The sequence below is a fragment of the Oryx dammah genome, unplaced genomic scaffold, assembly GCF_014754425.2.
Source record: "Oryx dammah isolate SB20612 unplaced genomic scaffold, SCBI_Odam_1.1 HiC_scaffold_26, whole genome shotgun sequence".
In the NCBI taxonomy this organism is placed as follows: domain Eukaryota; kingdom Metazoa; phylum Chordata; class Mammalia; order Artiodactyla; family Bovidae; genus Oryx; species Oryx dammah.
In genome coordinates, this window is record NW_024070210.1 from 17021545 (window position 1) to 17034215 (window position 12671).

General features: G+C 46.1%; 1 protein-coding gene across 6 annotated transcripts in view; it reads left to right on the top strand.

Moving 5' to 3' along the window:
• The window catches only part of AREL1 (apoptosis resistant E3 ubiquitin protein ligase 1), a 44572-nt gene extending 37082 nt beyond the window's left edge, over window positions 1–7490 (top strand). For 5 of the 6 annotated variants that reach the window (XM_040226092.1, XM_040226091.1, XM_040226093.1 and 2 more), the window contains 5 exons: window positions 204–333; window positions 422–480; window positions 3315–3404; window positions 4239–4414; window positions 4525–7105. In XM_040226092.1, coding sequence (XP_040082026.1) covers window positions 204–333; window positions 422–480; window positions 3315–3404; window positions 4239–4414; window positions 4525–4627 — 558 coding nt within the window. In that variant the 3' untranslated portion in view covers window positions 4628–7105. Of the gene's footprint in view, window positions 1–203; window positions 334–421; window positions 481–3314; window positions 3405–4238; window positions 4415–4524 lie in introns of all 6 variants that reach the window. The other variant, XM_040226090.1, reaches the window with a different exon arrangement.
• The last annotated feature ends 5181 nt before the right edge of the window (window positions 7491–12671 follow it).

The window sequence follows — 12671 nt, forward strand, 5'->3', positions numbered from 1 at the left end:
AGTAGTGAGTAGAATACAGCAATAGTGGTAGGAACCCTGAAGTTTAGTTACTGAGTAAAACCGAGTGTGTTGAGAACCTAAATGCAGAGCAGGAATGTGTGACCGTGGTGCAGTTCAGTAACGTGCTGCTTGTGTGACATGCGGGTAGCTGTCGTCTTTTAAACTCCTATCCACACGCTCTTCCTGTCTTTTGCTTCTTTCAGGTTGTAGAACTTATGACAGGTGGAGCTCAAACCCCCGTCACCAACGCGAATAAAATCTTCTATTTAAATTTGCTGGCCCAGTATCGACTGGCCAGCCAAGTGAAAGAGGAGGTGGAACATTTCCTAAAAGGTGGGATTCTGTTGACTCTTGGCTTTGAGGTGTAAATACCTGTATCACATAGTGTGGATATAGCTTTAACTTGGATATTTTGTTTCAGGCCTGAATGAGTTAGTCCCTGAAAACCTCTTAGCTATTTTTGATGAGAATGAGCTTGAGGTAAGTGCTTACAATTGGAACTCCCTGTCCCTGGCTTGCTATTTTGTTATGCCCACAGGAACCAGCTTCCTGCACCTTCTGTTATGAGATGCGGTAGGAAAGCCCTTTGAGAGTTGGTTTCACTTTTGTTACTCTTCCATACATGGACCCTTTCTCCAGCTTTTAAAAAAATTTGAATGTGGAATAACTGTTGATGAATAGTAATAATGACTATTTACTCATCAAATATTATTGATACTGGTTGAGTAGTAAAGAATGTTGGTATCTTGTACAGTCTTTTTAAATCCTATGACCTTTTAAGTTGATTTAAGGCATTAGAAGCATTTATTTGTTCAGAGACTATTTATATCAAGTACCTCATATATGGCCCGTGCTTTTGAGGAACTGGGGGGCTCATGGAGCCACATTCTAGTGAAGACAATCCAAAGGATGTGAGGCCTGTCATAGCTTTGGTGGCAACACTACAGAGTTAATATATTCTTCCCTTAGATCCTGTGACGACCGGAATGCACTGTAAGATGGTAAATACCTTGCTATAATGAGCAGATGTAGGCAAAAAAGTAAAACCAGTTTGTTTTTACCTGCTGCTCACACATGATACATATAATGCAAGTTATTAGCTTTAACGTCCCATCAGTTCAGTTCAGTTCAGTTTATTCACTCAGTCGTGTCCGACTCTTTGAGACCCCATGAATCGCAGCACGCCAGGCCTCCCTGTCCATCACCAACTCCCGGAGTTCACTCAGACCCACGTCCATCGAGTCCATCCTCTGTCGTCCCCTTCTCCTCCTGCCCCTAATCCCTCCCAGCATCAGAGTCTTTTCCAGTGAGTCAACTCTTCGCATGAGGTGGCCAAAGTACTGGAGTTTCAGCTTTAGCGTCATTCCTTCCAAAGAATTTCTAGGGCTGATCTCCTTGCAGTCCAAGGGACTCTCAAGAGTCTTCTCCAACACCACAGTTCAAAAGCATCAATTCTTCGGCGCTCAGCCTTCTTCACAGTCCAACTCTCATATCCATACATGACCACAGGAAAAACCATAGCCTTGACTAGATGGACCTTAGTCGGCAAAGTAATGTCTCTGCTTTTGAATATGCTATCTAGGTTGGTCATAATTTTTCTTCCAAGGAATAAACGTCTTTTAATTTCATGGCTGCGTGCACCATCTGCAGTGATTTTGGAGCCCCCAAAAATAAAGTCTGACACTGTTTCCACTGTTTCCCCATCTATTTCCCATGAAGTGATGGGACCAGATGCCATGATCTTCGTTTTCTGAATGTTCAGCTTTAAGGCAACCTTTTCACTCTCCACTTTCACTTTCATCAAGAGGCTTTTGAGTTCCTCTTCACTTTCTGCCATAAGGGTGGTGTCATCTGCATATCTGAGGTTATTGATATTTCTCCTGGCAATCTTGATTCCAGCTTGTGCTTCTTCCAGCCCTGCGTTTCTCATGATGTACTCTGCATATAAGTTAAATAAGCAGGGTGACAATATATAGCCTTGATGTTCTCCTTTTCCTATTTGGAACCAGTCCCATAGCCTTTATTAAAGTTTCTCTAAACTGTTTGCTGCAGTGAGGAAGTTCTTTAAAAATGGGGAGACAGGGGACTTCCTTGGTGGTCTAGTGGTCACAACTCTGCGCTCCCAAGGCAGGCAGCATGGATTTGATCCCTGGTTGGGGATCTAAGATCCCACATGCCGTGAAGTATGCCCCCTCCCCCCTCCCCCCCAAAAAAAACGAAACAGGAGTTTCAGGTAGTCTTGTACCTTGTTAACTTATTAACTGAACTGGCTTTGAGAACAAGAATCAACGTCTTACATAATTTTCAGCACATTTTGTACCTTTAGGTAAAAAATCCAAATAACGCAGTCCCGAAGTTTCCGGCAGACCTGTCACCTAGTGCCAGCATTTTCCGGGCTGAGAAACAGCTACTGGTGGATTTTATCCTGAAGCAAAACATTTGTTAACAGTTGGTAAAGTGCGTAGGAGGAAGGCACAGCCTCTCAGGATTGCTCCCCGTCCTGCTTCTTAGTTACTCATTAGCAAGTTCTTTTTGAAGGAACCAAGCTTCTCAGGCTTCATTTGGGCTTCTCTTGTCTCTTGATTAGGACTGCCTTTACAGCTATTGGATGAGTACTCACAGTCTGCTAAGTAACTTGCTGGATCCTGAACCAAATTAGGACATCAACAAGATGTTTAGGGCTCTGATGTCATTAATGTTCTCATTTTTTGGCATTCTTTTTCATTTATCTGATCGAGTAGAGGTGGAGCTGAAGGCACAGTAGTAAAAGTTCAGTCCATAAAAGAAAGGGTGGATTTGGGGGAAAGGAAAGGCCACCTAACAAATTCATAAATGGGGCTGGGGTCTTCATTGAAGGGGAAGGGCCTGCTTTCCCCCCTGGTATTCCCAGGCCACATCTAGAGCAGTCAATAAACACTTGGTTCACTTTTTGTCCTTTGTTTCATCAAAATAATATATATAGCAGCAATTCTTAATGAGGGGTGCCCATCAGAAACACCTGGGAAACTTTTTCAAAGTACAGAAGCTTGTAACCTGTCCCTAGAGATTCTGATTCACTAGGTCTGGGGTAAGGCCACAGGTGTCTATCTCTCTCTATATATATATTAAAGCTCTGTGAGTTTTACTGCACTGGTTAGGAACCATTGACCTATTATAATTGGTTTTCCTAAAGTAGTATTCTTGGATTAGGACCTCACCATACATCTTTTTATTGATGTTTCTGTATTCCACATTTTGCATGTTGACATATTTTGACCTTTTGATGGGACTTCACCCTCTGACTGTCCCAGTAAACACCTGACTGTCTTCTCCAGCTGCTGATGTGTGGGACTGGGGACATCAATGTGTCTGACTTCAAAGCCCATGCAGTGGTCATTGGTGGCTCGTGGCATTTCAGAGAAAAGGTAAGTGAGCCAAAATTCTTTCAGTTGAATTTGTACCATATTATACAGAAAAAGTTTCAGAGGGAAAAAGCTGAGAAGCAGACATGTCAACTGGAAAAAGCAATACATGGCAGGGAAAGGCAGATGGTCATCCAGATAGACGGGAACCCTCGTCCTCAAGGGCTATTCATGCTGCATCCACTGGAGAAGGAAATGGCAACCCACTCCAGTGTTCTTGCCTGGAGAATCCCAGGGATGGCGGAGCCTGGTGGGCTGCCGTCTATGGGGTTGCACAGAGTCGGACACGACTGAAGCGACTTAGCAGCAGCAGTGTGTACTTAAATATATATTTATATATATATAGATAGATATATAAGTGGAGAAGGCAATGGCAGCCCACTCTAGTACTCTTGTCTGGAAAATACCATGGACGGAGGAGCCTGGTAGGTTGCAGTCCATGGAGTCTGAGCGACTTCACTTTCACTTTTCACTTTCATGCATTGGAGAAGGAAATGGCAACCCACTTCAGTGTTCTTTCCTGGAGAATCCCAGGGACGGGGGAGCCTGGTGGTCTGCCGTCTGTAGGGTCACACAGAGTCGGACACAACTGAAGCGACTTAGCATGCTGTGTCCACAGAGGCAATAACATTGAAAAGCCGGAGAGAGAACCAAGCAGTCAGGGACTGCCCTCCTGGCTGTGTCCGCATCACTCCCTTTTAGAGAGGTTGTTGATTCTAGCTGTGTGCAAGTAACCGGGGCCCCCTCCTCCCACTTCAGAGCATCCCGTTCTTTCCCCCAGGGGTCAGATCCACAGCGACACCTGGGTGTGACTCCAGCCTCGTGCTCTCCCCACAGGTCATGAGGTGGTTTTGGACCGTGGTTTCCAGTCTGACCCAGGAAGAGTTGGCTCGGCTACTGCAGTTCACCACAGGCTCCTCTCAGCTGCCACCCGGAGGCTTTGCTGCCCTCTGTCCCTCCTTCCAGATTATCGCAGCCCCGACCCACAGCACGCTCCCAACTGCACACACATGGTGGGTATCCGACAGCCCGGCGCAGGCTGTCACAGAGGGTTATCTTTGCAGCCCTCGCTGGCATGGACTGCTCGTGTGAGTTAATCACTTTCTTCCCTTCGGCCTTGCAGTTTCAACCAGCTGTGCCTCCCTACGTATGACTCCTACGAAGAGGTGCACAGGATGCTACAGCTGGCCATCAGCGAGGGCTGCGAGGGCTTCGGCATGTTCTGACCGCTCTCCCTGCCGTCTGCTCGGCTCCCGTGGCTTCCCGGAACCTCCAGGCAGCGCGCACCACAGACAGGACCGCTGACCCTGACACAGAACCATCAGCCAGAAGCTGCCGCGTGCCGCCCCCCAGCGTGTGGAGGAGTCGGTCACCCCCCAGCCTAGTCCTTCCCCCGCCCCCTCCCTTCGCGCCTTCTCCCCACGGCCCCCTTTGGCAGGCCCCTACCCTGAGCAGCTCCCTCGGTCCCAGAGGAGGGTGGGGCCCCACTGCGCTCGCCCTCGGTTGTCAGAGGAGCTCAGTGGTGGGAGCTGCCCCAGCCGCTGAGGGGAGGTGACACGGAGGCTCGGCCTTTCTGGGAGCGCTGGGGTCCTTGCCTCGCCCAGCCACCTCTGCCGACGCTCCGCAGGGATTCCCTCCGTGTCCCCTTGACCTGGGGTCTGTGAGTCCTTCTCGGGGACAGGTGCCTGCGTCTGCTAGCCAGGAGGGGCACACACCTGAGGTGGCCCACAGTGACAGACAGCGTTGAGTTTTGTCTGTCTGCACAACGGCCGGTGCAGACACGGGACTAGCTCGCATGGTTACTGGTAGCACCAATGGTCCTTTTTTCCTGTGGCGTCAGAACTGGAAAAGGAGCTTTTCCATGCAAGCGTTTCTGGAAATGATCATATCATTCATAAAGAAGAACTCCCTAGTAAGCTTTTTTTTTTTTTTTTTGAGTATAATAAACCTGTGAGACAGACCTAAGAATGTGAAAGCTTAGCCGGGCTGTGGCCTCCAGTGCTGAAGGCGATTCTCCTTTAGGGTCGTGGGGCATTTCTTGGCATGTGACTGGCTTGAAGACTACTGTTGCTTGTCCCTGAGTTTGTTCTTTACACTGAGATGTGGCTGGCCCTGGCTCCTTACCTCCAACTTGTGCTGTCTGCTAAGAGCTGGGCATTTTTTAGGTTTCCGCTGAAGAAAATTTTGGAGCAAGAAATTAGGACAGTTTGATAGCATGCCACTGATTCCTGGTTCTCTCTGCCTGGTGTTCCCTGGCAGCACTAAGGCAAGGGAGAAGGGATCAGTAATTGCTTCTCAGAGGTCCTTAGGGTTAGGACACAAGGGACACACATCGAGGAGCTGTGTCAGATGAGAAACGCCTTGCTGTCCCAGTGACTTCCTGTCACTCCCTCAGTTACCAGCAAGGGCACCTCAGGAGGGAGGAAGACAAGTAGGTTCACTGTGGCGTGACTGAAGAGAGCCTGCGGCTGTTTCTTGGAAGATGGCGACAACCTTTTCCATTAACAATTTGAACGAAGACATTTTCGAGACTCAGAATCTCATCGATTTTGAAGTTTCTGTTTCTAAGAAGGCTTTGCTGCAAGTGACCATTCCCAATGGGGCATTCGACTCTGAGAATATTAACAAGCCATCTTTATTGCCAAAACCAGCAAGTACAAAGAGTCCAGAGATGAGGCAGGACTTGAGGCCATGCCTTGGCCTGCTTGAAGCCCGTCTGAGCCCTCCTGTTCCCAGGGATCATGAGGAACAAGCCTTCCTGAGCTGCTACAGTTCCTGCCTGACCTCACTCCTTCACAGCTGTCATTTGTCCTTGGCATGGGTGCTGACCTCACTCACCCTTGGGGTCCAGGGTCCAGCATTGGGGCCCTCTGTACCCCAGGGTCCTCCACGCCACATGGTCACTGCTATCCTCAGGGACCAGGACGAGGTGCTGCCCCGTGGGATATGTACAGGCAAGTGTCATCATCCCCCTGGGGAGCACAGTGCTGCCCTTTGGGCCCAGAGAGGGATTCCAGCTGGGGGCACGTGGGCTGGCTCTGCTGTCTTTGGCCATTGTTCCTCTTCTAAATCCTGTGTCCCCTGTCCCCTCCTGCCCCCCCCCCCCCCGCCCCTCCAAATACTGATGCTGGAGTGTGAGTTGATTTTCTTGGCTCTATCTGTCCTTTCTCAGCTCTTGTCATAGCACTTTTCAGAGCATCCTGGGTACCATGGCACCGCAGCTACAGCCTGCGGTAGTCCTTAGCCCCAGGGTCTTTGTTTCACAAAACCCTTTGGTACTGTTGTGGTTTTGTATTCTTCCAGTGCTCTCTCTTTCCTAACTATTCAAAAGTATCTTTGCTCTTTTGCCCTTTCCTTGACCTTCTGTTCTAATCCTGCTTTGGAATTAGCCGTGTGGGGAGAGGTACACCATGTCAGAGAGAAGAAAGAGTGCCTGTTACTGGAAGTGTTTCCTGTTCACGTTTCTTATTTTGCTCAGTTTTTTTATTTATGCCCTTGTGGCCCAGGTACTTGGGCGGCCAGCTAACCTCCTGGCTAGTGAAGGAGACCAGGCACCAAGTGAACACCAAGGAAAGTGTCGGCGTGTTTCTAGAACTCCAGCAGAGACCAAGCCCTGCTGCAAATGTCAGGCCAGACCAAAGGGCCACACAGTTGCGCAGTAGTGTAAATATTTTGTACAGTGAATAAATGAATGTTTAAAAGGACTAAGAAGCAAGTGATTGCTTTATGTGATGATTCAGGGCTTAAATTGGAGGTGGGGAAGGAAAAGAAAAATGTAGAAATGTTTTTGCATTTCCCCAGTAACCCTTCAGAAGCAGTCAACTTGGGGTAGAATGGACTCCTGGAGCCCTGGCCTGGTCCAGACCTGCTTGCCTTCTCACCCTTCCCTGATTGCTGTCCGTGGTGCCAGGCAGGGCCTCGGTGCCTCCTTGCACAGAGAGCTAACAGCTGGGACAAGTGCTTGTACTCTGCTCCAGAGGGAGAGACCAGTTTGGCAAAAACAGGATGTCTGTTCTCATCAGTCTTTTAAATGTTAATTCGTTATTGTTTTACTACATAAGAAACTCAGTGTAGAAAGTTTGGAAATTAGGGGGAAAAAAAAAAGTAGAAAATAAGTTACTTGCCATCCAGAGGGAAGAACGCTGGTGGACGGTCTTCTTTGCATATTGCACATGTATTTCTCTATGTCCTCTCAACCCTCGACTCTCCCACAAGTGCTTTGAGTATGGGGAAAAAACCTATAAAACCTGCTCCTCAAAAATTTTGGGGTAGCAGGTGGGATGAATTCTTTTTCCAACCATAGATAAGCTTGGCAGAGAAAATCAGACCTCTGATACAGGCCTTGTAGAAGTGTTACGGACCCTGGCTTTCTTGCGGAAGTGAGCTTGTTGTCTTTGACATTGGTTCCCATTCCGGAAAATCAAAACAAATTCCCCTTTGTAATTGTGTTTTGATGTGCTTTTGTCCTGTTTTGCTTGTTTTGTCTTTTTGGCCACACCACATACCTTGCAGGATCTTAGTTACTCAAGCAGGGACTGAACCCAAGACCCAGCAGTGAAACACCAAGGCTTAACCACTGGACTGCTAGGGAATTCCCCTGTAATTGTTTTTAAAAATACAGAAGCACATATTTTTTCCGTTTCTGCCCCCACCTCCGAGACTCAGCGAATTGGAATCTTAACTTGAAAATTACTCCTTTAGAGTACATTCAATCCACTCCTACCTCATCAAGCTCTCCTGAGTGGTATGAGATGTCTTAAACACACAAAACAAAATTCCCTCTAGCTTTACGCTTTCAGGTTATTTAACAGTCTTAAATCTTTTACACTTGCTGCTTTTGTGGCTTTGACTGGGTCACTATGAACATTCATCACTGAGTGATTTCATCCCTTCGTGAAGTTATTCATAAGACTCAAGAGGCTGGTAGAATTGTTCTTGAATTAACACAATAAAATGCTGCCTTCAGCTTGTCATGCAATGTTACCTCTGAGCCACAGGAGCTCAAGCTCTGAGACCTCTGCCCAGCCACAATTCTCTTAAACAGTGGAGGTTCTCCAGCAGGTGGCTTGACCAGAGGGCTCCTTACGTCTGCTTTGATTTCACTTAGACCCTCAAGCATAACAGACCAGCTCCAGGTATCCTGTAATATACTTTCATTTAAAAATGAATAATTCCTCTTTTTATTTGGAGGTGAACATATATACCAAAAAGGCATGCAGCATATACGCTTTAACAAATAATTATAAGGGAAGTGCATATGCAACCGTCATTCAGGAAAGAAAGAAAGAAAGTGCATTACAGTACTGCAGAGCAATTACCTCACCTTTCTGGAGGTAACTGTTTTCCTGACTTTTAGGATACTTTTTTCACCAATTCCCTTTTCAATGAGCCTGTCCCAAAAATCACAGTGGAGAGGAGGGTGGGGAATGAGTCCATGTGGTCTCTTGATAAGATGCTAACCGAGGTAAATTTCTCCACACTTCATTTTAAAAGTCATCTGAAACCATCATTGCCCCATGAGAATCTAGTTCAGATTCCTGATGCTGAATCTGATGAATCAGTCATACTCAAAGACTATCAGTACAGTTCAGTCACTCAGTTGTGTCCAACTCTGCGGACCCCACAGACTGCAGCATGCCAGGCTTCCCTGTCGATCACCAACTCCGAGAGTTTACTCAAACTTATGTCCATTGAGTCAAAGATGCCACCCAACCATCTCATCCTCTGTCGTCCCCTTCTCCCGCCTTCAATCTTTCCCAGTATCAGGGTCTTTTCAAATGAGTCAGTTCTTCACATAAGCTGGCCAAAGTATTGGAAAAGACATCTGGAAAAGACCCATTTTCATTCCATCTGACCATCCAAATTTCCAGATATGATGCGTCAATTCTTCAGCACTCAGCTTTCTTTATAGTCCAACTCTCACATCCATACATGACAACTGGAAAAACCATAGCTTTGACTAGACAGATCTTTGTTGGCAAAGTAATGTCTCTGTTTTCTAATATGCTGTCTAGGTTGGTCATAACTTTTCTTCCAAGGAACAAGTGTCTTTTAATTTCATGGCTGCAGTCACCATCTGCAGTGACTTTGGAGGCCCCCAAAATCAAGTCTGTCACTGTTTCCATTGTTTCCCCATCTACTTGCCGTGAAGTGATGGGACCAGATACCATGATCTTAGTTTTCTGAATGCTGAGATTTAAGCCAACTTTTTTACTCTCCTCTTTCACTTTCATCAAGAGGTTCTTTAGTTCTTCGCTTTCTGCCATAAGAGTGGTGCCATCTGTTTATCTGAGGTTATTGATATGTCTCCCAGCAATTTTAATCCAGCTTGTGCTTCATCCAGTCCAGCATTTCTCATGATGTATTCTGCATAAAAGTTAAATAAACAGGGTGACAATATACAGCCTTGATGTATTTCTTTCCCGATTTGGAACCAGCCTGTTGTTCCATATCCAGTTCTAACTGTTGCTTCTTGACCTGCATACAGATTTCTCAGGAGTCAGGTCAGATGGTCTGGTATTCCCATCTCATGAAGAATTTTCCATAGCTTGTGATCCACACAGTCAAAGACTTTGGCATAGTCAGTAAAGCAGAAGTAGATGTTTTTCTGGTATTCTCTTGCTTTTTTGATGATCCAGCAGATGTTGGCAATTTGATCTCTGGTTCCTCTGCCTTTTCTAAATCCAGCTTGAACATCTGGAAGTTCACGGTTCATGTACTGTTGAAGCCTGGCTTGGAGAGTTTTGAGCATTACTTTGCTAGCGTGTGAGATGAGTGCAATTGTGCGGTAGTTTGAGCATTCTTTGGCATTGCCTTTCTTTGGGCTTGGAATGAAAACTGACCATTTCCAGATATTTGACCATCCAAATTTCTAGAAATTTGATCGTTTCAGAGACCATCAAGTCTCTGCAAAAGTTCCCCCAGATATTCTAAATTGGATAATTTATTCAGGATGAAGCCTGTTTATGTGGTTGCTACTTCCTTGGAGTCCCCAGTTAGCAGGCCAGTATGGCCTTTGTGATCTTTGATGGCCATGAATGCCTTAAACTATGTTCGACTGGCTAAGTAGGCAACTCTCTGAGCAAGGTCTTAGGACTTCATTTCTTAGGGGTGATTCTAGGAAGAAGTCAGTCTTGGACTACTCAAGGAGCTAGGCAAAGATACAAATTTCTTTTCTAAATGTTTTTGTGTCCTAGACCAAGTGGCTCTTCCTGACGCTGGGAACCTACTTGTATTCCATGTTTCTGATTCCAATGCTCCTGGGCCTCCAGCCTCCCCTGTGGGAGAGGCCTCTCCTGTCATTTGACCTTTTCTCAAAGAAGATGCCCATGAATTCTTTTGCATCAAGTGTGCAGAATGGAACCATCTAAAGAATAGAGAGCCATGAATTGATTTAACCTCATGGTTCAACTTTGAGCAAGACAATCTTTTAACATTAGTTTTCTGACCTGCAAAATGATACTGTTAACTAAAGGAAATTGGCTAATAACTTGGAGCCCTTGGAAAAAGTTTTCCTACATAGGTGTGTGTCATACCATATTGATTATAGCTCAGTTCAGTTAAGTTGCTCAGTCACGTCTGACTCTTTGCAGCCCCATGGACTGCAGCACGCCAGGCTTCCCTGTCCATCACCAACTCCCGGAGCTTGCTCAAACTCATGTCCATTGAGTTGGTGATGCCATCCAACCCGTCTCATCCTCCATCATCCCCTTTTCCTTCTGCCTTCAATCTTTCCCAGCATCAGGGTCTTTTCCATTGAGTCAGTTCTTCGCATCAGGTGACCAAAATATTGGAGTTTAGCTTCAGCATCAGTCCTTCCAATCAATATTCAGGATTGATTTCCTTTAGGATTGACTGGTTGAATCTCCTTGCCATCCAAGGGACTGTCAAGAGGCCTCTCCAACACCACAGTTCAAAAGCATCAATTCTTCAGGTTTGATTATAGCTCAGGGCCCTTGTAATTGCCAGAGTAGGAGGTGATACAGACCTGGGGGCAGCAGGGGATGCTAAAGTGGATGACTGGTATGGGCTGGGGTTCTTTCCCCACCTTGCCATGTCCAGGCAGGCCAAAGAGAATGAGTGTCCAGGGACAAAGACCCTGGGTCACAAGAGACCTCCTCTCTCTCCTTCATATGAACCTCCAAAGGCCAGAGGAAGTATCTGAGGGGACTGCATCTCAAACCACGTTCTGTGGTAGGCAACCTAATCCCTTTGGCCTTCTTTAACTCTCTGATGACTGAATCATGAAGGCAGCGTCCATATTTTGAGCTCTTCCCTGACACTCGGAGCTTTAACATATCTTGTCTCATGTTGACAATGACCCTGCAAGGTAAGTTGTTTTCTCCACTCTACATGAAGCAGTTGAGGCTCAGAGAAGACAAGCAGCTGCCAGGGTTCCTTAGTAAGTGGCAGAACGGTATTTGAACATGGGTCTTTCACGTCAAAGCCCAGACTCTTTCCACGTGGCTGGTTTGTGTCGAGCTTACACTAAGGTTAGCTTAGACTGAGAAAAAACCCAGGCAACTGGGCCACCTGTCTGTGTTCACTGATTCTGTCTCACACACTTGGTGACACCGTGTGATGGATGAACACTTTGTTTACTTGTCATTCGTTTGAGGATTTGGGATTTCTGAAGAGAAGGCCCTATTGATTCAGCAGAACTTCTAAGAGATTCAGCTATTGGCAGTAGCTTTAAAATCTTTTGTGTTTGAAAGTTCCATAGAATACCAACTAATGACTTGAGTGAATTGACTTCCAAGTTTAAATGAATCTTGCATAAAATGTACATGACACGAGGCTATAACTGAAGAAGAAAAGCCTCAAATTTTAATATCCCCACTTTGGATGAAAATCCATCGATTGCACGCAAATGAAATGTTAGAATGAGGTCAGACATGGTGCACAATACCCTGATGTTTATCTCTTGGTAACAAAGTCTGCAGAAAAAGTCTCATTTAATATCTTTTGTCTCTAAACTCCCCTTACATGAAACAGCACTGTTCAGCAAAGGCCAAATCTCTGGTGGTTATCTTGCTGAGGAAGCAAACATTTTCAAGAATGCCAGAGTTAAAGGGAGACACACACCTCAAATAAGACTGATTCTACTGGGACTATAAGCATAGTATCTTCTGCAGGGTGAGGGGTCCTGTACCTCTAGGGTGAGGTCACTGTTTTCAACCACTGCCACTTCATCTGCATTAGGGATTTGTACATGGAGAAGTTTCTGAATCTTCTCATCTTTTGATGGAACAACAATGCTCGCTCTCTACT